This window comes from Octopus bimaculoides, chromosome 10 (genome assembly GCF_046866305.1).
Source record: "Octopus bimaculoides isolate indiv1 chromosome 10, ASM4686630v1, whole genome shotgun sequence".
Classification (NCBI taxonomy): Eukaryota; Metazoa; Mollusca; class Cephalopoda; order Octopoda; family Octopodidae; genus Octopus; species Octopus bimaculoides.
In genome coordinates, this window is record NC_142937.1 from 50,558,811 (window position 1) to 50,583,753 (window position 24,943).

At 38.8% G+C, this 24,943-nt stretch overlaps 1 protein-coding gene across 11 annotated transcripts in view; it reads right to left on the reverse strand.

Moving 5' to 3' along the window:
• Positions 1-264: 264 nt before the first annotated feature.
• LOC106881926 (serine/threonine-protein kinase Nek7) overlaps positions 265-24,943 on the reverse strand; it is a 55,355-nt gene continuing 30,676 nt past the window's right edge. For all 11 annotated transcript variants that reach the window (XM_089359110.1, XM_089359114.1, XM_089359115.1 and 8 more), the window contains 4 exons: positions 24,587-24,694; positions 23,121-23,215; positions 4,426-4,539; positions 265-2,470 (listed from right to left, as the gene is read on the reverse strand). In XM_089359110.1, coding sequence (XP_089215236.1) covers positions 2,168-2,470; positions 4,426-4,539; positions 23,121-23,215; positions 24,587-24,694 — 620 coding nt within the window. In that variant the 3' untranslated portion in view covers positions 265-2,167. The remainder of the gene's footprint in view (positions 2,471-4,425; positions 4,540-23,120; positions 23,216-24,586; positions 24,695-24,943) is intronic.

Consider the following 24,943-nt stretch of genomic DNA (forward strand, 5'->3'; position numbering starts at 1 on the left):
GAGAAAGAAGATACAGTTCTATATTTAAGAGATGAGGAATTATTTACATTATTTACATTATATATCAGCTGAGGGTATATCAGCCGAAACGTTGTGTTAACAACAAACAAGATGAGGACGAATATCCATCAAATGTAAATAATGTAAATAATGTAAAGAAGATACAGTTGAAAAGTGAAAATGTGGGGGCTGTAGTTTTGTTGGTGAGTGTAGTTGTGGTATGTGAAAGAAGGCATAGTTTAGCAGGTTTTAGATGCATTGATGTAAAAAAGTTTATCAACTGGAATGGAGCCCCATTTTTTTTTTTTTTTTTTTTTTTTTGAGAGGTGATGCAGTCAAAAAGTAGCAAGTCTGCAAAGAGAGAAACTAATTGAATGAAGTGATCCCAGTACATAACAAGTATCTAAATTATCAACTATAAAGACAAGGAAAGATCAGTTAACCTTAGAAGAATCTGAATTCAAGATATAACTAAATACCAACAACTACTACTTTTGTCCATCCGATACTAAAAAAAAAAAGTTTCTAAAATAGGCAAAAAGCCACACATTTTGCAGGAAGGAACAGTACAGGATCTACCTCAGTGCATGACTAATACTTTTTTTCTTAGGATGAAAGGAAAATAAATTTTACTGAGGTGAAAATTGAAACCTGAATGTAAAGGGACATAAGTAGATATTATAAGGCATTTTATACCACAATCCACTGACTTGCCATTCCCTCCACCACCTTTATAACAAGAATGGTTTCGAATTTTGGTATACGACCAACAGTTTTGAATAGAGAGGATAGGTGATTACAGAGACCCCAGTGCTCAACAGGTACATTATTTTATCAATCCTCAAAGGATGAAAGGCAAAGCTGGTAGAATTTGAAATTATAAGGTAAACAGCTGGAAGAAATGCCACTAAGCATTTTGTCTGATGATTCTGCCAGCTAGTCATCTTAAGAATAATCCTTTCTAATATAGAAACAAAGCATGAAATTTTGGTGGATAGAGGGCAGTCAATTACATTAACCCCAGTTATAGACAGGTGCTTATTCTATTGACCCTGAAACAATGAAATGCAAAATCAACCTCAGTGGAATTTGAATTCAAGTCATAAAGCCAGAAGAAATGCTAGAAAGCCTTTTGTCTGATGCACAAATGATTCTGTCAACTTGCTGCCTTAATAATGATAATAATGAAGAAGGTAATAATACAAGGCCTGTGAAAGGGAATTAGTTGATTACATCAACCCCAATACTTGGCTGGTACATTATTTCAACCAACTGCAAATGGATGAAAGGTAAAGTTGACCTAAATGGGATTTGAACTTAGAATGTAAAAGGAGTTGAGATAAAAGGCCTGAAATGTAGGTGGTGAAGGTGTTAGTCAATTATATAGATCCTAATACTCGACTGGTACTTTAGTTTGTCAACCACAAAATTGACCTCGGTGGTATTTGCACTCAAAATATGAGTCAGAAGAAATACCATAAGGCACTTTGTACAAGACTAACAATTCTGCCAGTTCACTTTCTAGGCCAGAAATTTGGATAGTGGTGGTGGGTATGGTGCAGTTGATTAACTCATTAGCATTTAAACTGGCCATATCTGGCTCAAATATTCTGCCTGTTTTATGTCCAAACTGGCCAGATCAGCCACTCACTCCTACCTTGCAAATGTCATTCTAAAAATTAAAAAAATAACATCATCAAAATCTTGAAGTTACAAGATAATACATGATTAATTCAAACTAATGTGAATAAAAAAGCACTACATTTGATTAAATGGTAAAGGGGTAAACTGTCTCTAGTATTTAACTGGTGTACTTAATTGACCCTGGAATGATGAAAGACAAAGCTGACTCAGAAGGGGATTTGAACTCAGAATGTAAAAAAAGCACTAGAGACATTATAAAGACATAAGAGGAAAAAAGTTTTCATAAACTAAATATACATGCAACAAAAGATAAGATGGTAATTCAAGAAGGTCAAATAGCCAAATGATGTCTCATCAGTGGTAGATGGAATGTTAGTTAGTGAGATCTCCAGTTATTATTATTATTGGAGATATCACATGCTGGGAGAATGGTCTACAATCATGACCATCATCCAACAACATCAACAAACAAGCTGCTGGATATTCTACAATGGATAGTTGAGCTTGATTACTGCTGCTGTAGTTACTGTTGTTGAGGTTGCATTAAGTGCTGTTGTGTTAATTGCTGCATTTGTTGTTGTTGTTGCTGCTGCTGTAGAAACTGGTGAGGTGATAGCTGTAGCTGAGCCTGTTGCTGTAATTGCAGCTGCTGCTGTTGTTGTTCTTGCAATTGCTGGTGCTGTTGTTCTTGCAATTGCTGTAGTTGCTGCTGTTGTTGAGATTCACAGCTGTATGCATGCATTGTTTTGGCTTTATTGTATACATAGTTTATATCAGGACGCTGTTCCGGGTTAGGGTTGATACACATCTCAACAAGCCTACGAAGCTGACGAGAATAAGAGAATAAAAAATAAAATAAACAAATAAAAAATGAAAGAAAACAATCTAAATTGTATTTCCTAAACATCGACACAGGCATACCTGGGTGGTTAAGAAGTTAGCTTCTTAATCATAAGGTTTCAGGTTCAGTCCGACTGCATGGCACATTGGGCAAGTGTCTTCTACTTTAACCTCAAGCTGACCAAAGTCTTTTGATTGGATGGAAACTGAAAGATGCCCACCATATATATACATACATGTGCATGTGTATGTATATGGATGTATGTATGAGTATGTGCATATATATAGTATAACCTGGGTTGTTGGCACTCCGTCGCTTACGACGTTGAGGGTTCCAGTTGATCTGATCAATGGAACAGCCTGCTCATGAAATTAACATGCAAGTGGCTGAGCACTCCACAGACACATGTACCCTTAACATAGTTCCCGGGGATATTCAGTGTGACACAGTGTGACAAAGCTGACCCTTTGAATTACAGGCATAACAGAAACAGGAAGTAAGAGTGAGAGAAAGTTGTGGTGGAAGAGTACAGCAGGGTTTGCCACCATTCCCTGCTGGAGCCTCGTGGAGCTTTAGGCGTTTTCGCACAATAAACACTCAAAACGCCCGGTCTGGGAATCGAAACCGCGATCCTATGACCACAAGTCCGCTGCCCTAACCATTGGGTCATTGCACCTCCACAATAATAATCTGGGTAATAACCTCATAACATGCATTTAAAAGCTCCTATATTGTTATAGGCTACCACATACCACTCTACAGCAAGATATCTTCCAAGGCTGGATAAACATGAGGAACTCCACTATTGTATAGGATTAACGTAAGAATATAAGAATCTTATTCTTTGGCATGGCCGTATTGTAAGAAGTCTGCTTCCCAACCACATGGTTCACGGTTCAGCCTTACTGCGTGGCACTTTGGGCAAGTGTCTCCTCTTATAGCCTCAGGCCAACCAAATCCTTGTGAGCAGATTTGATAGACAGAAACTGAAAGAAGCACTTTGTATATATGTATGAATGCGTATGCGTGTATGTCTTTGCCCCCCACCACTACTTGACAACCTGTGCTAGTGTGTTTATGTCCCCGTAACTAAGTGGTTCAGCAAAAGAGAACAATAGAATAAGCACCAGGTTTTACAAACTAAATCCTGGGATCAATTCATTTAACTAGAAACTCTTCAAGGCGGTGACCCAGCACAGCTGCAGTCAAATGACTGAAACAAGTAAAAGATAATATACACACACACACACGTGTGTGTGTATAAAATCGATAAAAAACTACAGTGAACTTGCCATAAGGAGTGGAAAATCCAACAGAGTCATTCTTCAGGGAAAATTTGAAAGGAAGGAAATGAGAGACAGAAAAGTTTTACATTCTCTAAGTTAAAAAACTTAGAGGTTGTAAAACCTTGCTCTCTCTCTCTCTCTCTCATTTATTTCTCTCCTTTACAAATTTTCCCTAATGGAAGACTCTGTCTCAGATGTTGGATTTTCCACTCAAGGCAAGTTCACTGTTTTCATTGATGGTTACCACATTATAGAAGTCTTGCTAATGCAGACCAACACCAGCTTCTTTGAAGTCTGATCATGTACATGTATGTATGTATGTATGTATGTATGTATGTATGTATGCGTGTGTGTGTGTAACCTGTAGAAGAGGGAGACGCAGGAATATGTAGGAGAAAAGCATTAAAAACGACTCCTGGATGCTGAACCTCACAGCGACTAAGATAACTGGTAATATATGCTGTGCTTGAGAAGATCTGCCCATCTGAGCAAAAATGAGGCCCTAAAAGCATATCAGTTATGTCTATTACCTCTCTGACTACTATTTTTGGTAGTAGTAGTAAACATCTTTTTTAGAGGATCAAGGATTAACTAATGATAACAGCAAACAAACAATCTGTCATATAAGAAGTGTCAAGAAAACAAATGGTTTACCTCTTGGGAATAGATATCTGAAGGTAGAGGTGGATAATCACACTGTTCTATTTTCTTACACAGAGAATACAAATTCATCTTGTCACCATAGAATGGAGATTGTAAGGCTGCCATCTAAAAAAAAAAAAAAAAGAAAATGTCCACATAATATAATATGCCCTTTCTGAAGATGGTAAGGCATGATTTACAGGAATTTGATTGACAGACCACAAAGAGGCTCTTCAACTTTGTTTCTAACAAATAAAAGAGAGTGAGGGGGGGGAGAGAAAGATAGGAGAGAAAGAGAGGGAAGAGAAAGAGAGGAGAAAGAAAGAGAGGGGAGAGAGAGAGAGGAGAGAGAGAAAGAGAGGAGAGAGAGAAAGAGAGGAGAGAGAGAAAGAGAGGAGAGAGAGGGGGGAGATGGTGGAGGGGTACTATAAAGAAAAAATAAATTTTCAGTGAATGATCTAAGTTGTAAATATCTCCTTAGCACTAAAGTGATTTTAAATAACTAGTGTATAGTTTAATTTTCGAAGTGTTTAGTGAGGGACATATTCCTTTGTCATTAGCGAGTATGTTCTCAAATATCAAGTCTCAACAAGAAAAATATTTTCTTTCCAAGTTTTCTTTTTTTTGAGCTATAAAGACACATCACTCTCTGGGATAGAGCACTAGGTCATTTGAAAATGACTCCTCAGATAGATCAGTTATTAAGTTTGTAGAAAGTTATATTCAAAAGATACACAAAACAAAACAGCATTTGTGTTAGAATAGTTAATTAGGTAAAAAGCTGGTTTCATTTCCAAGCAGAAAGTAGTTTAGAGAACTTTAATATTCTAGAGGATAAAAAATAATCATGCCAATATATTCTCTTCACCTTAAAAATCCTCAATCTTAAAAGTGATAATTAATTCTGTGGTCTTAAAGAAATATTGGGGCTTTAGTGAAGACCCTGTTTATAATTAAGGATTTATTAGATGCAGACATGTCTGTGTGGTTAAAAAGCTTGCTTCCCAACCATGTGGTTTTAAGTTCAGTCCTACAGCATGACACCTTGGGGAAATATCATCTATTGTAGCCCCAGTCTGACCAAAGCCTTGTCAGTGGCTCTGGTAGACAAAACCTGAAAGAAACCTATTGTATATGAGTAAATGTATATGTGTGTGTATATATACACACACACACACGTGTATTTGGGTGTACCCTTGACTAATTATTACATGATGGTTGTAAATGAGCATAAGTCATACAAGTGATGTTGCTTGTTTCTAGTCTCCTGAGAAAACATGTCTAGCCAATGAGAAATAACACCTTGCTTGGAAGCAGGTGAGGGTCAGCAACGGGAAGGGCATCTGGCTGTAGAAAATCTGACTGAACGAATTCTGTTTGACCCATACAAGCATAGAAAAGTGGCTGTTAAAATGATGAGTGGTTACTCATTGAGTTCTAGCTCAGATGAGAATTTAAAATTGCATTTCTGTAAGGTAACAAAATATCATTATCATTTAAATGTGCTTTCCATGCAGGCATGGTTTGGGCAGTCTCACAGGAGCTGGCTAGGCAGAAGACTGCCCTATACTTTGCTGTCTGTTTTGGCATGGTTTTTACAGCTGGATGCTCTTCCTAACACCAACCACTTCGCAGAATGGACTGAGTGCTTTTTACATGGCACAAACACAGATGAGATCAGTTTTGGCATGGTTTTTTAGTTGGATGCCCTTCTAAATGCCAACCACTTTACAGTGTGGACTGGATGCTTTTTATGTGGCACTGGCACTAGCAGGGTCACCAAGTAACTTGCAATACAAAGATCACTTGAGAAGGGATGAGGCACTGGAGGTTATCTTGTGCCAGAGGATGAAAGGTTAGAGGATAACAGAGAGACAGAAACAGATGTCTTACTGTAGAAGAGATACAAAGGATGATCAAGATTGAGGCCAGTAATGGGTGTGTTGCTATAGACGAGATACATGGTTAACCACTCCAAAGGATAGAGCAAGAGGAAGAGAGCAAGAGATAGAGGGAGAATGGAAGAGAGCAGAAGAGAGATGGTGGTGAAGCACCAGGGCATGCTCACAAGGTACAAGGATCAGAATAAAAATGGGTTGGTAGAGAAATGATGGCAAATTAGAAGGGCATGCCCTCGAGATACAGGATCAGAATATAAATGGTAGGGTATTGCCAAGGTGCATCAGTAGCGAGTAGAGACTTCACATGAATGCAAGGCATGTTGGGGTGGAGTATATGCAGTGACTGGTAAAATCTGGGGTGGGGACCAACAGGATAGAGGAGCAAGAGATAAGCATAATCATAGTACATGAAAAGAGGAAATGTGAGAAAGAGGAGATATGTACTTTCGTTTGTTGGGGTAGGGTGTGGAAAAAGTTTTATTGTTGTTACATGTGAGTGGAGACCACAGTACTTCTAGAACTCAGTTTCACTGAAGTGGGCAGGTTTTCTCAAGAACTTAATATTGCCAGACATCTTAGTCCATTGTCATCTCCTATGTGAGGCCCAACATCTTGAGATTAATCCTCACCACTTCATCCCATGTCTTCCTGGGTCTCTCTCTTCCACAGGTGCCATCCACTTTGTGATCAGCACTTCTTTATACAGCTGTCTTCATTCATATATATCACATATCAAAACCAACTTAGTCTTTCTTGCATGCTGCATCTGATTCCTCTTATGCCCAACTTTTCTCTCAATATATTTTCACTTTGCTGTACATGCACACTGATGTTGCACATCCAACAGAATATATTCCCTTCGTTCCTCTCTAGTTTACACATGTTCTCTGCATTCAGAGTCCAGGTCTCACTATAGCCATTCATACACAAGCATCATACTATCTACCTTTCACCCTGAGAGAGAGTCCCTTTGTTGCCAACAGAGGTAAAAGTTCTCTGAACTTCCTCTATCCTATTCTTATTCCAGACAATACTTACAGTATCCTCTATCATTGCTAATTTGGTCACCTAGGTAACTATCCACAACCTCAAGAGAGCCTCCTGGGCATTTGAGAGAGTCTAATTCCTGTGTGTCCTTAGTGCTTATTATTCCTGCGCATTTGCCACATATGAAGACAATTTTATCTGTTAATCTACCTGTGATTCCACTACACCTCTTATGTGTCCATAGCTTACACTGGGTGCAGCAAATGGAATTACTTCCAACTGCTTTTCTACATATTGAGCAGGGCCATTTCCTTGAAAGCAACAGAGTCTTATCTGCTTCCTTGCTAACAACAACTTTTGTCTTCACTAGATTAACTTTAAGGCCATTTGATTCCAGGTTTTGCTTCCAAACCTGAAATTTCTTCTCCAATAGTTGTTCCCACGGACATCCTGTTTTGAATTCCTCTGTTACGGCATGGAGGACTATGATAAATAATAGTAGACTGAGAACTGATCCCTGGTGGATCCCTACTTGAATATTAAATCCATTACTGTATTCATGGCTGACTTTCATCCTACTGACAGCACCACTGTACATGGCTTGTACAGCTCTAACAAGCCACTCCTCTACTCCTAACTTTCTTAGAGACTGCCAGATAAGAGAATGAGGGACTGTCAAAAGCTTTCTCTAGGTCAACAAAAGCCAAGTACAATGGCTTACTTTTGGCCAAATACTTTTCCTGCAGCTGTCACTAGGAAGGTGGCATCTGAGGTACTCTTCTCAGGTACAAAACCAAATTATTTCTCATCTAGTTTAATCCAATTCTTAATTTAAGCTGATTAACTATGAGTGGTTAGGCTGTATTCTACACCGCCAGATATTTTAATCATCTCAGTAGTGATACCTGATGGTCCAGGGGCTTTCCCTGTCTTCATATCCTTAATTGCTTTATCTATTACACTGCTGTCAACTCTGATGGCTGGTCCCTCAGCTGCTTCTTTACTTGAAAGACTCTTTTTCTGCCATGCATTTTCCACACTTAGTAACCTTTCATAGTAACACTTCCATGCATCTTTCTTCTCTGAGTCACTACATGCAAACATACTAGTATGCATTCACACACAATTCTCATCCACATCTCTATTCTCTCTGATACACTGCTTTGCAATCCTGAACACCTAACGCTGTAGAACATTAACAAATCTCTTACCTTCTGCTATTCCTTTTGCTATGTAAACTCGACACCTAGCTGCCCTTCTGGCTACCTGATAAAATTATCTGCTTCCACCATTTTCCCAGTCTTTTCAGGCTTGTCTCTCTGCTTTTATAGCAGTCTACCTCCTTGTTCCACCACCATGTCACCCTCAGCCTAGCTGGGACTTTGCCTGTCCAGTTGTTTGAGCGAAGTCAAGTTGAGCAATGTCAAGCTGAGAGAAGTTGAAATTATGTGCATTTTAAGCAATGCCCACTAAGCGATGTCAGTTTGAGCGAACTTCAAGCTGTTTTTTTTAAAGACGCTTTGAGCAAAGTTGATAAAGATGAAAATACACTAGATATCTACAATTTTTTTTGTACTAATAATAACACCTTCACAACAGGTAAATAAAACATTATCAAAAACGAACACATTTTATTGTAGAAAGAACTAAAAATTCACAACATTTAAAATTGAAAAAATTAATTCTAGAATGAATAAAAATTCAAAAAGTAATGTTGTAGGCAAGGTGTCTAAGATAATCTGTAATTTCTAAATCTTCTCTTGATTCAACAATGCTTTTAATCCTTCTTTCTAAGTTCACATATTTCCTCTTCTTTTGTACAGGTTATCCTGAACAATTTCCAAAATATTTTGTCCTTTGTAGGCTCTCTTCCCTTCTTTAAACCTCTGTTAGGAGCCAAACTGTTGGGTGACTACAAGACAGACTGCCTTGAAAAGGAGTGTGCTACCCTTCTACAGCACTTTTTGTTCATGGGAGATCCACCTAAAGCCTGCTAAAAACATGCCACAATGATATTGGAAATTTAGGTTTTCTTCTATGGTTGTTTGCCAATAGGCAGCCAATATAATTATCTTCAAAATAATCGAAAATAATGTCAAGATCTTCATCCTAATTTTCCAACTCACAGCTTGAAATCCTGCTATGACATCATCTGTACAGAGAAATGCTGTGCAGGTCATAATTTTGATTAACATTCAAACATTTTCTCTGTTAACATATCTTTCTCTTAAACCCTTGTTGGTAATCTTTCTCCATATGATTTGTCCCAAACAAGCATCCTGATATGCTTGATCAAGGGAATAATCATGTTATTGCATTTCTTGAAGCAGTTTTGAAATCTATTATGATGGAGATAGAATCTAGCAAAGGCTCTAGTTCTTTCAGTTTAGAGAATATTGCAGTGTAACTTTCTTCATATGTATTTGGAAGTAAAGCGACCTTATGATCTGCAATACTAACTTCAGGAAACCTGTCAGTCACCTATTTACCTACCAGTCCGGTGGGCACAGTAGTCAGATTGATTACATTCTCATCAGGAAACAGGTATGATGGCTGTTTATAAATGCCAAAACTTTCCCTGGTGAAGAATGCACCTGCCAACATAGGTTAGTTGTTAGCGACTTCAGGATCAGGGCTAAATGGCTGCCCAGAAGACAACCAGTGTGGAAAAGAAAGATCTGGAAGCTTAAGCATCCTCTGAATGGACAAAAATTTAGACACATGTTACTTGAAGTATTTGACTAGAAGAGGATATAATGACATATAAAATGGAGGACAACTGGAGGTTCCTATGGGACAACTTGTTGAGGGCTGCTGACTAGATCTGTGGCTGGTGCAAAGTTCCCTCTTGACCTAAGGTGACATGGTGGAACAGTGTAGTTGCCAGGGTCATTAGAGAAAAGAAACAGGCCTAGAAGGATTGGAAATGTGAGAGTAGCAGAGAACTGTATCAGATAGCCAGAAGGGAAGCTAGGAGAGAGGTATACTTAGCCAAAGGGGAAGTAGAAGAGAAGTTGGCCAATGTTCTGTGACATGAGTACCAGAGACTTGAAGTGTTTCGAATTGCAAGACAGTGTATGAGAGAAAATTGCAACGTCATAGGAGAGAAATATGCCCATATGGATGATGGTTCACTTGCATTTAATGATACTGCAAAGAAAGTGGCTTGGAAACATTACTATGAAAGGCTGCTAAATGAAGAGAATGAATGGGAGAAGGAAATCTGCCAAAAGTTGACCCAACTGAAGGACCAGCTATCTGAATTAACAGTACTTTGATAGATAAAACAATTAAGGATATGAAGACAGGGAAAGGCTCCAACCCATCAGATGCTTAAAATATCTGGCAGTGTGTGTTATGGTCTAGTCACCCATACAGTTAACCAGGTGGTACATGAAGGATTCATACCCAATTACTGGTATAGCAGCATCATAGTCAACTGCTACAAAGGTAAAGGTGATGGTTTAGATAGAAATAATTAGAGGTATCAAATTGTTGGATCAGGTGATGAAAGTCACGGAGAGGGTCATAGCCCAACTAATTAGGTAAGAGAGTTAGTCTAAATGAGATGCAGTTTGGTTTTGTGCCAGGGAGAAGCACTCCTGATGTGTTATATTTCTGGTAAGGCAGCAGCAGGAGAAATACATAGCCAAAGACAAATTTCTGTACTTGGCTTTTGTTGATATGAAGAAAGCTTTTGATAGGGTTCCTCAATCCCTTATCTGGTGGCCAACACTGAAACTAGGGATAGATGAGTAGTTGGTGAGAACTGTACAAGCCATATACAGGGATGCTGTCAGTAAGGTGAAGGTTGGCAATGAGTATAGTGAAGAATACAGAGTACAAGTAGGGGTTCACCAAGTATCAGTCCTCAGGCCCCTCTTGTTCATCATAGTCCTTCAGGCAATAACAGAGGAATTTAAGACAGGCTTCCCTGGGAGCTCCTCTATCCTGATGACCTTGTTCTTATAGCTGAATCACTACCAGAACTGGAGAAGTCTCAGGTGTGGAAGCAAGGTCTAGAATCGAAGAGCCTTAGAATTAACCTAGCAAAAACCAAAGTCTTAGTAAGTAGGAAAGCAGACAAATCACAAATCCCATCAGGTAGATGGCCCTGCTCGATCTGTAGAAAAGGCGTAGGTTGAAATTCCATGAGATGTACTTGGTGTAAGCTGTGGACACATAAGAGGTGCAGCAAAATCAGAGGAGGGTTAACAGAGAAAATAGTTTTGTGTGTGGAAGGTGCACAGATATAATCTATATATATAAAAATGAGAATGTGTATGTGTGTGTGCGTGTGTGTGTGTGTGTGTGTGTGTGTGTGTGTGTGTGTGTGTGTGTGTGTGTGTGTGTGTGTGTGTGTGTGTGTGTGTGTGTGTTTCCCTAAAACTCGAGAACTACACAACCAATTTCATTCAAATTTTACACATGTCTTACTTAGGGTTCCTGTTGTGTTTTAGTCAAAAATTTTTTTTAACTTCTTGCATAGTTCGAGCCCACAGCAACACCATATCTCCTCCACTATTTAAGTATTACGTGTTGAAAATGAAACAAAAACACTCATGTCAAATACTTTCACTTTAAAAATGAAACTATTCCACTAACTGAAACAATCACATTTCGATACTGTAATGACAGATACTTTCACTTTAATGGTGTGTGTGTGTGTGTGTGTGTATATATATATATACATATACAGAGAGAGAGAGAGAGAGAGAGAGAGAAAGAGAGAGAGAGAAAGAAAGAGAGAGAGATGTATATGTACACATATACATGTATATGTACACATATATAAATGCATACAGATATCTATACATATATACACCCATACACACACACATATATATGCACACAAACACACACATTAGTCTTTGTTTTCTTATCCAAAACTACGTCAAGAGTATTGAATGGATCTTTAAGAAATTTGGAAATAATATTCTATGCATAATGGCCATAACCCCCATGAAAATTCATATATTTTTGATGTTGATGAAATTTTAACCATACAGATTACACACAAATAAAGTAATATTTCTAAAATTTTTTCTTCTTAGAAGTTACAAAGACCCCTTCATGGGGACTTCACACCCACAATTTAGTCATTTTTCCTAAGCAAAGACGAATACAGTTGTACCATTGGTAGCTATAGGGTCACCCGAACATAACAGATGAGCATTATTTGTAATTCAACGGTACAACAGTGTCAGACTATCCTTTCAGATATACTTACATTGTGATTTCTGCAATGTGGTGCATAAATTGTCAAGTAAATGAGTAACTGAAACAATCACATTTCGATACTGTAATGACAGATACTTTCAGAGAGAGAGAAAGAGAGAAAGAGATGTATATGTATACATATACATGTATATGTACACGTGTATGCATAGATATATATATATATATATAGATCTATATGCATACATGTATATGTATACATATGTGTAGATGTATATATATATATAGATGTACATAGGAGTGGCTGTGTGGTAAGTAGCTTGCTTACCAACCACATGGTTCCGGGTTCAGTCCCACTGCGTGGCACCTTGGGCAAGTGTCTTCTACTATAGCCTCGGGCCGACCAAAGCCTTGTGAGTGGATTTGGTAGACGGAAACTGAAAGAAGCCCGTCGTATATATGTATATATATATATGTGTGTGTGTGTGTATGTTTGTGTGTCTGTGTTTGTCCCCCCAACATAGCTTGACAACCGATGCTGGTGTGTTTACGTCCCCATAACTTAGCAGTTCGGCAAAAGAGACCGATAGAATAAGTACTAGGCTTACAAAAGAATAAGTCCTGGGGTCGATTTGCTCGACTAAAGGTGGTGCTCCAGCATGGCCGCAGTCAAATGACTGAAACAAGTAAAAGAGTATATATACATATATATATACATGCATACAGATATCTATACATATATACACCCATCACACACAAACACACACATTAGTCATTTGTTTTCTTATCCAAAACTACGTCAAAAGTACTGAACGGATCTTTATGAAATTTGGAAATTATATTCTATGTATAACGGCCATAACTCCCATGAAAATTCATATATTTTTGATGTTGATGAAATTTTAACCCGAACATAACAGATGAGCATTATTTGTAATTCAACGGTACAACAGTGTAAGACTACCCTTTCAGATATACTTACATTGTGATTTCTGCAATGTGGTGCATAAATTGTCAAGTAAATGAGACGCATCTTTGCCTCCACTGATTCACTTGCAAAGTATTGAGTAAAAATATTTCGTTGCAGACCTCCTTTGGGTCTTTTTATTATCACTACGACACACATAGTCCCCAGTTGGTAACATTGATTTCAAGGCCCTCCTAGATGAGAGACTGGCATTCCACTTAATGTCTATGTTCCATGCTGGCATGGATTGGAGAGTTATTAATGTAGAAATATGGTATCGTAGCTACTAACAGTTGAGGGTTGCGTAGTCTAGACGGCGTTTTTAGATTTCATTATTCTCTTTAACCCGGGCAAAGCCGGGTATTTCTGCTAGTTAACACTAAAAATGTACAGAAAATAAATTCCATTACATGCCAGGGTGGAAAACTGGAAGTAGTCAATAGCTTCCATTACCTAAGTGACAAAGTCAGTAGCAGGAGTGTATGCTCCAAGATGATAGCTGCAAGAATAAACATAGGCTGGACAAAGTTCAGAGAGCTCCTACCCCTGCTGGTAACAAAGGGCCTCACACTCAGAATGAAAGGCAGACTGTATGATGCTTATGTGCGAACAGCCATGCAACACGGTAGTGAAACATGGGTCGTGACAGCTTGAAGTGGCTGGTGTTAGGGAGGGCATGTAAGAAATGAAGCTAGTATGCTTCGCTGGATGTGTAATGTCAACATGCATGCATGACAGAGTGTAAGTGTCCTGAAAGAAAAGTTGGGCATCAGAGGCTTTAGATGTGATGTGCAAGAGAGACTGGTATGATCACATGATGCATATGGACAAGGACAGCTATGCAAAGTGTTGCACTCTAACAGTGGAGGGAACCTGGGGAAGAGGTGGACCCAGGAAGACATGGGATGAGGTGGTGAAGCATGATCTTCAAATGTTGGATCTAATGGAGGCAATGACAAGTGACCAAGACCTTTGGCAATATGCTGTGGCCTATGCCAGTGTCGCATAACTGGCATGTAAAAAGCACCTTTCGAACATTGGATGATATGCTGTGCTTGAGAAGACCTGTCGAGCCAAGTGAAACTACAGTTGTGGTCAATGCCAGTGCCATCTGACTGGCACCTGTGCCAGTGGAAGATGAAAAGCATCATTCGAGCGTTGGGCCTCACAGAGGCAGTGACAGGTAACCAAGACCTTTGGTGATACACTGTGCTTGTGTAGACCTGTCAGGCCAAGTGAGATCATAGTCGTGGCTGATGCTGGTGACACGTAAAAAGTACTCACTACACATTTGAAGTGGCTGGTGTTAGGAAGGGCATCCAGCCATAGAAACCTTGCCAGATCAGATTGGAACCTGGTGCAGTTCCCTGGCCTACCAGTTCTCAGTCAAACCGTTCAACCCACATCATGGAAAGTGGACAACAGATGATGATGATGGTGATGATAATATTACACTTTGCTTTATCAATGAATGCACTGTAAAAATTTGTAGGAGAATACTTGTAGCCGTTTTGAAAGTTTCATCAGCTAATCATTGACAATTGTCTCTCAGCCAGGTAAGGCTTTTATTCGTGCCATGAATTCTGGAATAATGATGGATGCAGCTGATTGATGGGGTGGGGTAGGATAGTTCCCCATAGCTCTTCCTAGGTATGATACATTTTAATTTTGCTATTGATCCAATCTTTGTTGCAAGTTTGTTTGGTAGATCAGTAATAGCACCTTGGAGTATGCATCTCAGTGGATCATGTGTTGTTACAGCAGCTTTGCAGACATTTTCTTTAACTTTTTCCTCACCAACTTTAACAGGTTCAGAAGCATGCAAGTGTTCTCCTTTCTCAGTACAATTTCTATCCTTTTCAGGATCCAATGAGGTACTCAACTGTCCTTTGCAACCTTTCAATTCACAACACTATGTAATTGTGGTTTGAGTAGTTTTATCCTTTCTATAGATGAAACCATTATAGGATATTTTGTTTCTGCACGATTTGAAACAATAATGTCCATAAATAAGTTAGCTACAAATGTTTCTTATAACCTTTCTTGTAAAACATCAAGGTCATATAAATTAACACCCATCAATCGCCGACATCAACCACAATACATACAATAGCATATATTTTGCTTAAAATACCATTCGCTCATAATGTTTCGCTCAAAATGACTTCACTAAAATGAATGGATTTTGTACCAGCCCTCGGTAGATTGTCCCACAGAAGCTTCCAATTATCCTCTAAGCTATATGTCCACAACACTTCCTCTTTTTTGTCAGAGGCTTCCATTAGGACATCTCTGAATTTCTGTTTGTTTGCTGGGTCTTTGAGCTTCTATAATCTTTTCCAGAATGGTTTATTTCTCCGACTCTTTCTAGTTATAATTCTGAAGTCACTAACTAGTAACCTATGTTGGGTTGTACACTCTTTACGTAGGAAAGACTTTGCATATGCAAGCATCTGTCTATTATGTTGCCTGGTGACGCCCTCCAGACTTTTAAGTGATTTGGTGACTGGCTGGTTTTCTGAAGTTAGTGTTGTGGATCATAAGATCATTTGCATCACAGAACTCCAGTAGTCTTCTTCCCTCCTCATTCCTAGGACAGCATCCCCATGGGGATGTTGTCCAACATGCTCACTGAAGTCACCAGCCACAATAACGAAATCTGTCATTTGTCGTTGAGGTAGCCTGCAAAAGGACCTCACAGAATTGGTCCTTCTGCTCATCAGACTGAGGAGCACAGGCAGAGATAAAGGTAATTATTAATTTATCTATAAGTCTCAGCTTAATTACCCAATCACACAGCTTAATTACCCAATCACACAGCTTAATTACCCAATCTGATCACCTCAATTACCTTATCTACCCACTTTTCTGCTAACAGTATGCTTACACCACCCATTCCATCAATCCTGCCAACCTAGAAGTATTTGAACCTCTGTTTCTTATCCATGAGGAATCTAGCAGAGGCTCCCCTGCCCTCCATCTTACTTCTTGCACACCACATACATCAACATGGTGTTGCTCCAGCTTTTCAACAATCTCGCACTCCTTCCTTTCAGTGTGCCAATGTTGATAGTAGCAGCCCTGAAAGTGTGTACTTGAGAGTGACAGTGGGAAGGCAGTTGCTGTGGAATTTTTGTCATCACCTGAAAAGAAGATCTGCACAAATACTTGCCAGCTAGCATAGAGCTTTGGTACATATTTTATTCAATGAATTACTATTTCCTCAATCCCATACAACATCCAGAGCAAGAGCCAACAAGGAAGGGATGAAGAGGGTATGAGAATAGGGTATGTAAGTTGACCAGGAAGAGAGGATAGGGTGGCTACACAGGATGGCTTAAGTATTATGTCCAAACAGTGATAGATGCAGTTACCTTAGATGTATGCTGCACTCATACAGATGCCTGCATGCATATGATACAAAGAGAAAATTAAGCAAAATATATACCCCTACACATAGTACAGGAGGAGCATACAACTTGCCAAAGGAAACAGTTAATGTACATTTAAATTAAAATGGTGGTAGTGGGGAAAGGTGGGCAGGCATAATGGGTGTGCAAAAATGGACGCTGTGTTCAGACCCAGCACAAACGAATATTAGTTTCCACATAGTTAAACACACTTACAAGAAGTCATAATATTTAATTATTAATACCATATTAATACACATGTACATTTTAATCAGTATATTTATCATATAAATATTATGCAATGAGAAGGGAGACTGGCTGAAATACATGTGGTATAGCTGGCGAGATGTTGACAGGAAAGAGGAAACTGTAGGAACATTAACCAAGTCACATTTGAATAAAATAAAAACTTAACTGTTGATTCAAGAGCTGTTGTTTCATGAATGGTAATCAAGCAAAGTGGACAATATTAGGGGAAACTACTCCTTAAATATATGATGGGAACTGTGTTCAGACCCTATGCGAAAGAAATATATACTCAAATCAAATTTTACAGAGTTACACCTGTTCAGTCATGATGTATACCACCATTGTGGTGTGGTGCATACAAAGAGATAGGTTGACAAAGTAGGTGTGGGTAAAAGACACAATGCAGTGATGTAACTAGAATTTAACATATTGCACGGCGACTCCCTCTTAAAATTATATAAATGTACATATATTTATATCGGAGTAATGATGCGAAGCAGTGTTTATGTATAATCACAATTTAGGTTAGTTGAAATATGTTTGTCACATATTTCAACTGCTAAAGACAAATACACTGCAGTTACCGTGGAGAAAAATCTCTCTTATGGTAAAAAGGAGTGAAAACACCCAGTTTGTTCAGTGTCGCCCTCTCTCAGGAATCTCAGACATCAATGTTTTGAGTTTATTGACTCTTGTCAACAAGTTGTACCTAAGAGATGACTCTTTATTATAATATATATCATACATAGATGGGACAACACAGGACACTACAAACAAATAGTGCGTTTATGAGTTCTTTAAACAGTGGTTTTAAAAATATGATTATGAAATGTTATATTTACAATTTATGAATTTATTTTTAAACAAATTTACTCCTGGCCATGAAGTCTATACTTTTCTACCATGGATGAGATTAAGTAGGGTCATCCATACCCGACTTCCATTTTTCCGAATAACATAACCATTTATATCTAGTGACCTAAGGTTGTCCAGGAGACAAGTTTGTTTCTGTTTCAATCCCAGGCCACGCGCATTTACACACCCTAGCTTAATCTCCATAGTAAAAGTATACTTACATAAATTTTAAGTTTGGGAAGGGGCTGCAAAAATCCAGCTTCCTCCCCATCCTTTTTCTTTTGCGGTGTAGCTGCTGGACTGACCATAAAGGTTCTACCGGCCAGCTCTTGTCTTACATCTTTTAAGTCATTAGGATATCTTCCTTTGAGTTCATTGAATAACCCCACATCCATCCTCGCAATTCAGATGTGAGGTGGCAAATCCTTATTGTCTTTATATAAACTCGAGATTTTGTAATGAGCTCTGATCACTCTTGACAGTGCTTCATTTCTTTCATTAAATGGCACAATTTTTTTTCCATTTTGGGATAGGGTTTTGTAATGGGCTGTGGGTTTTACGAAGAGTATGGTGTGGGGAGTTTTTTCATGTCTGTAGTATGCTTGTTTGTTTTCTTTGTATGGGGAGGGGAGTCCGGGGCTTGGGCCTTTTTCCTCTTGTGGGATGTAACCACGGTAAAGTCCTTTTCTTCTTCTGTTACTGGAGTCGTGTCTTTCCTTGTTTTTTTTTTTGTTCCTCTTCTTGACTTTTCGTTTCTTCTACTGCCTTTTCTATCCCTGCCATTTGTTTCTCTTTTTCTCCCGTTTCTTGCAGTTCTTTTTGGTGTTCTTTTTGAGGAGGGGCTTCACTCTTTTTCTTTTGTTTCACATTCAGCGAGGATGTAGCCCTTTTCGCCACACTTAAAACATGGCCTACGCCCCTCAACTGCAACTCTCACACTCAGCCCCTCCCCTATAAATACCCTACTGGGCAACTTTTCCAGTACTTCAGGGAAGGCTTGGACCACGATCTCAAAGGTCTGTCCTTTCCAATTTTTGGCCACTTTCTTCATCTATAATATCTCCATTTTCTCCTCCATATCATATGTTATGGCTGCTGCTATCCAGATTACCTCGTACCCCACTGGTATCTCCTCTACTGTAATTTTTGCTGTTCTTCTACCCAAATACATGGGTAGTAAGATTATCTCCTCGTTTTTAAAGTCCTTGTAGATAACTCCTTCGCTGTGTTCTCGTTAGCAAACTGCCTCCACCATGGCACTCCTTGTACCACGTCTGACATATACAATCTTGTTCCAAATCGGTGCCAAACACCTTTCAATTATTTCACTTTTGCAAGTCATAATCCATTTTTCTTTTACATTATAAGTTTTGTAAACTACCATTTTTGCTGCTATATTCTGAATGATTTCCTGCAGGGGTAGCAATTTTCTATCATTTCCATTTTCCTTCACTAAATTTTGGTACTTAAATATTTCTGCTATTGTTACCTCTATCTCTATCATCTTCCCACCTACAGCGGCCGAGAAACTGGGTTTCTCCCCAAACACTTGCTTTTCATTGTCAGCCTCCTTGCCTGGTATGTTCTTCATCTATGGGAAGTGCTCCCCATACATGATGTTAAATTCCATTACAAAATGAATTCCTTCAAAAGGAATTGAAAGAATATTTTTTGAAAAATAATTTTTTCTACCCTACAAAGGCTAAAAAATTCACATAGTTCAAAAGTTCAACAGTAGTTTTTCCCAACAATAACAAATTCGCAATTTTCTGCCCTACAGGGCGAAAATTACCGTTAACAGACCGACAACAGTTCAAATCTCAGCGGGTACAAAAACAGTGTAAAAAATAAATAGTGCAATAACAAGAAAACATGGGAATAACGCAAATCGAACTCACAAACAAGCAGCAGCCAAACAAGAGAGGCAACTCCGAATGAACTGAATAAAGCTTATAGCTTTATGTGTATTTCAGCCAACACATTGACTGATTTGTGCTAGTAGATCGCCTAATCAAGAAAAATATCAGAGTAATGGCGCTAAGCAGTGTTTACATATAATCATAATTTAGGTTAGTTGAAATATGCTTCTCGCATATTTCAACTGCTGAAGGCAAATACACTGCAGTTACCATGGAGAAAAATCTCTCTTATAATAAAAAGGTGTGCGAACACCCAGTTTGTTCAGTGTTGCTCTCTCTCGGAAATCTCAGATATCAATGTTTCAAGTTTACTGACTCTTGTCAATGAGATGTACCAAAGACAGGCAATTTTGAATGAACTGAATAAAGCTTATAGCTTTATATATAATTCAGCCAACACATTGACTGATTTATGCTAGTAGATCACCCGATATATATATATATGGTGGTGAGGCACGACCTTCGAACTTTGGATGACTTCTGACTGAGACCTTTGGAAATATGCTGTGCATGAGAAGACCCAGCAAGCCAAGTGAGACCTAAATCTAAGGCCTCAGCCAGTCCACTTATGCGTACCTTCCTTCATTGGACACCAAACTCCACTTGCGAAGACCTGTTGAGGCAAGTGAAATCGAAATCGAGTTAAATTGGACACTAAACTCCACTTGCGAAGACCTATTGAGGCAAGCGAAATCGGAATCGAGTTAAATTGGATACTAAACTCCACTTGCGGAGACCTGTTGAGGCAAGTGAAATTGAAATCAAGTTAAATTCGACGACTGGTACCCATGCCAACGTCGTCTCCTTCATTGGGACACGAAACTCAGCTTGCGAAGACTTATTGGGGCAAGCGAAATCGAAATTGTGATGGCACCTGTGCCCAGCATCGCTTTTCTGGCACTTGTGCCCGCGGCATGTGTAAGGACTTTCAAGCGAGATCGTTGCCAGTGCCCCTAGACTGGCTGTTGTGCGGGTGGCACATAAAATACACCATTTTGAGCGTGGCCGTTGCCAGTACCGCCTGACTGGCCTTCGTAGGATTTTCGAACGAGATTGTTGCCAGTGCCCCTGGACTGGCTCTTGTGCAGGTGGCACATAAAATACACCATCTTGAGCGTGGTCGTTGCCAGTACCGCCTGACTGGCCTTCATGCCGATGGCATGTAAAAGCACCCACTACACTCTCTGAGTGGTTGGCGTTTAGGAAGGGCATCCAGCTGTAGATACTCTGTCAAATGCTGTGCGTGAGAAAACCCAGTAAGCCAAGTGAGATCTAAATCTAAGGCCTCAGCCAGTCCACTTAGGCATACCTTCCTTCATTGGACACTAAACTCAACTTGCGAAGACCTGTTGAGGCAAGTGAAATCGAAATCGAGTTAAATTGGACACGAAACGAAACTCAGCTTGCGAAGATTTATTGGGGCAAGCGAAAGCGAATTTGTGATGGCACCTGTGCCCAGCATCGCCTTTCTGGCACTTGTGCCCGCGGCATGTCTAAGGACTTTCAAGCGAGATCGTTGCCAGTGCCCCTAGACTGGCTCTTGTGCGGGTGGCACATAAAATACACCATTTTGAGCGTGGCCGATGCCAGTACCTCCTGACTGGCCTTCGTAGGATTTTCGAGCGAGATCGTTGCCAGTGCCCCTGGACTGGCTCTTGTGCGGGTGGCACATAAAATACACCATTTTGAGCGTGGCTGTTGTCAGTACCGCCTGACTGGCCTTTGTGCGGGTGACACGTAAAAGCACCCACTACACTCTCTGAGTGGTTGGCATTAGGAAGGGCATCCAGCCGTAGAAACTCTGCCAAATCAGATTGGAGCCTGGTGTAGCCATCTGGTTTCACCAGTCCTCAGTCAAATCGTCCAACCCATGCTAGCATGAAAAGCGGACGTTAAACAACGACGATGATGATGATGATGATGATATAAAGCTATAAGCTTTATTCAGTTCGTATGGAGTTGCCTCTCTTATGTACATCTCATCGACAGTGAACTTGAAACATTGATATCTGAGATTCCCGAGAGAGGGCAACACTGAACAAACTTGGTGTTTGCACACCTTTTTACCATAAGAGAGATTTTTCTCCATGGTAACTGCAGTGTATTTGCCTTTAGTAACTGAAATATGCAACAAGCATATTTCAACTAACCTAAATTGTGACAGATTTATGTTACAAAGGTTGACAGACTGCCTACACTGTGCAATTATTCGCAATATCTCTGACATATGCTATAGTTGAAGTTACTCCAACATTAAAAAAACCACTTATTTTGATACTTCCTATACAGGCTTATACAAAAGGCCTAAAAGTGTCGTCTGGGGCACATACATCCCTCAGCCACACTACCAATACAATGTAATGATGCAGTACAAACAGGTGACCCCTTTGATGGTTGTTCAGTACAGAATCAACTAATTCATTTGTTTCTCTCTTCAGTCTTCATCTGGGACCAAATAACAAATTCAACTCGGTAAGCTGGTCCACTTGTGAGTTGGGTGTCATGACCACTGACACAATGTAGTGCCCTTGACAAAATATGAACCACCAACCTCTTGGCTGGTTGTCTCATCCATGAGTTAAGTCACCTACGCTTTTTCACATTTACTATATATATATACTAAACAATGTGTTAATGTTTGACCTAGATCAGCTATGAATATTCTGTCATTTTTCTCATATATAATGTATCATTATCATCAACATAACTTTTATATTTGCTTTTTCCATGCTGGCGCAAGTTCGATGAAACTTTTTGGAGCAGTATTCTAGAACTGGATGCCCTTCTAGATGACAACCCTAGTTTCCAAGTAAGATACTTTATTCCAAAAGGTCACACAGAGAGGCATTTTGTTTATGGGTGATATAAACATCAGTACCTAAGTGTTGTCAGTGGGAAGACACATGCCAAGAAACACACACAGGGCATCAATACAGATTCCATGAATCAAATTTCACTCACAAAGTAACATTGGCTGATGAGAGGCTATAGAAGAAGACACTTGCTCAATGTGCCACACCATAGGATCAAACTTGAAACTACATGGGTTTGAAGTGAACTTCTGAACCATACATCTACATCTGCCAGATGTTTTGAGTTGTTTAACAACAGGTCATCAAAAGCCATCTTGCCCCCTTTTTTTATACCTGGTGTATCTGAGATAACATTATCCAATGTGTCACGTTGTATTTAAGATGATAAAGTGTGATCTGAAAGAGATTTGGCTCTTTCTTTAGCTTACCTCATATAACAAACACCCAAGGGACCAAATATCTGATTTGAAATTATATCCATTCTCATGTATTCTTTCTGGAGACATATAATAGGGAGTTCCAACTGTAACAGGAAAATAATAAAAATTACATTAAAAAAACAAACAAAAATGATTCAAGACTGCAGGAACTGACAACTACAGATGTAAACAAACACACACACACAAATAAATATATGACAGTCTCCTTTCAGTTTCCTCCTATCAAATCAACTCACAAGGCTTTGGTCAGGTCAACGCTGTAGTAGAAGACACTTACCCAAAACTACCATGCAGTAGGACTAAACCTGAGACCACAAAGCAATGTCTGTACTCGATAAAATGTTTTTAGAATGATTGGTTATGAATTAGTTCAATTTCCTTTTTTGGGGTGGTTCTCTAGATTTTACAGACTAATACTGAGGTAGAGATTACATGTTAAACAATTTGAAATGGTCCCAATTTCAAACCCAATGTTTCCTTTTTTATTAATAGTGAATGACTTGAAGAAGATTTGATTGCTGCTTTTAGCAGGTTGAGTTACTACATATATTGAATTTGCTAGCATACAAGATGCATTTCATTTATTTTTAAATGTATCAAAAAATTGTCCCGCAACTAATTATGGATAGGAGACCAGGTACCATAGGCTAGGGAACTGGATAAGCATAAGTTCCCTCAATACAATAATTGTTGTTAACAACAAATTATTAAAAACAAGCCAAAATATCACAGAACATTAGCACAAACTTATAAAAGTGTTCTTACAAGTATGTCAGCAGTTATGTCATTATATCTCTTTCCCCAGTATGCATTTTACATTATTTAATGACTGCATTTTTTTTAATTATCTAAATGAAAATTTCTCCTACAAAGAGGAAAGGAATGTTGAATTTTCATCTCCCTATCAGCTATTTGCAATGAGTGGATAACAAAACCACAGTAGCCATGTGCTACCCTGCTGGCTAATCATGATTAGATAAAAGCATCAAAGAAAGAAATATGAGTTTTACACCCTGTATGGAAATTCTCTTGGTCAAAATATAAACAATTACACAGTTGATCTGAGAAGATAAAATTGAAACAGAGTACTTGTATAACATATCAAATATTTATGGTGTCATACTTTATTTCAGTCACAGTATTGTATAGACATGCACAGAATCATACATTTACCTTTACAAAGCCATTTAAAAATATCTTTCATTAAGTATATGATGAAATATATTAAATTTGTTTTTCTCCACAAACTATACTTGTAAAATAAATGTGCCTTATGTAAGAGTGCATCTTATATGATGATAAATACAGTACTTGGTGCTTCACCAATTCTGCAATATTCATTGCTTGCTTATTAAAATAAAACCCTCCAAAACAAACATGTTTTTAACCACGAAGTCATACAGAAACAAATAAAAACTTTAGATTTACATAGATATGTCCTCCGTTTTACTCACCAAGAGAATGGGCTGCAGTAGTCTTAGAACTGAAAAATCGTCCAAGACCTAAATCACCCAATTTTACTTTTCCTTGTGCTGTAATGAAGACATTGGCAGGCTTTATGTCTGAAAGGGAAATTTAAAGTTAATTAAAACAAATTTAAATAGAATTTTATGTATGTGTAACATATATAAAAAGTAGTGATGTGAAGTGAATGAATAAGGAATTAAGTGTAAGCCTATGTACAAATATGTGTATGATGTGTAATGCAAAGTGTTAGTAGATGGTGTGGGCAAGATATCAGAGTATGAGTGTATGATGGAAGGATGTATGTGTGAGTTGTATGGATAGAGAAGGCAGGTGATGTGGAGTGT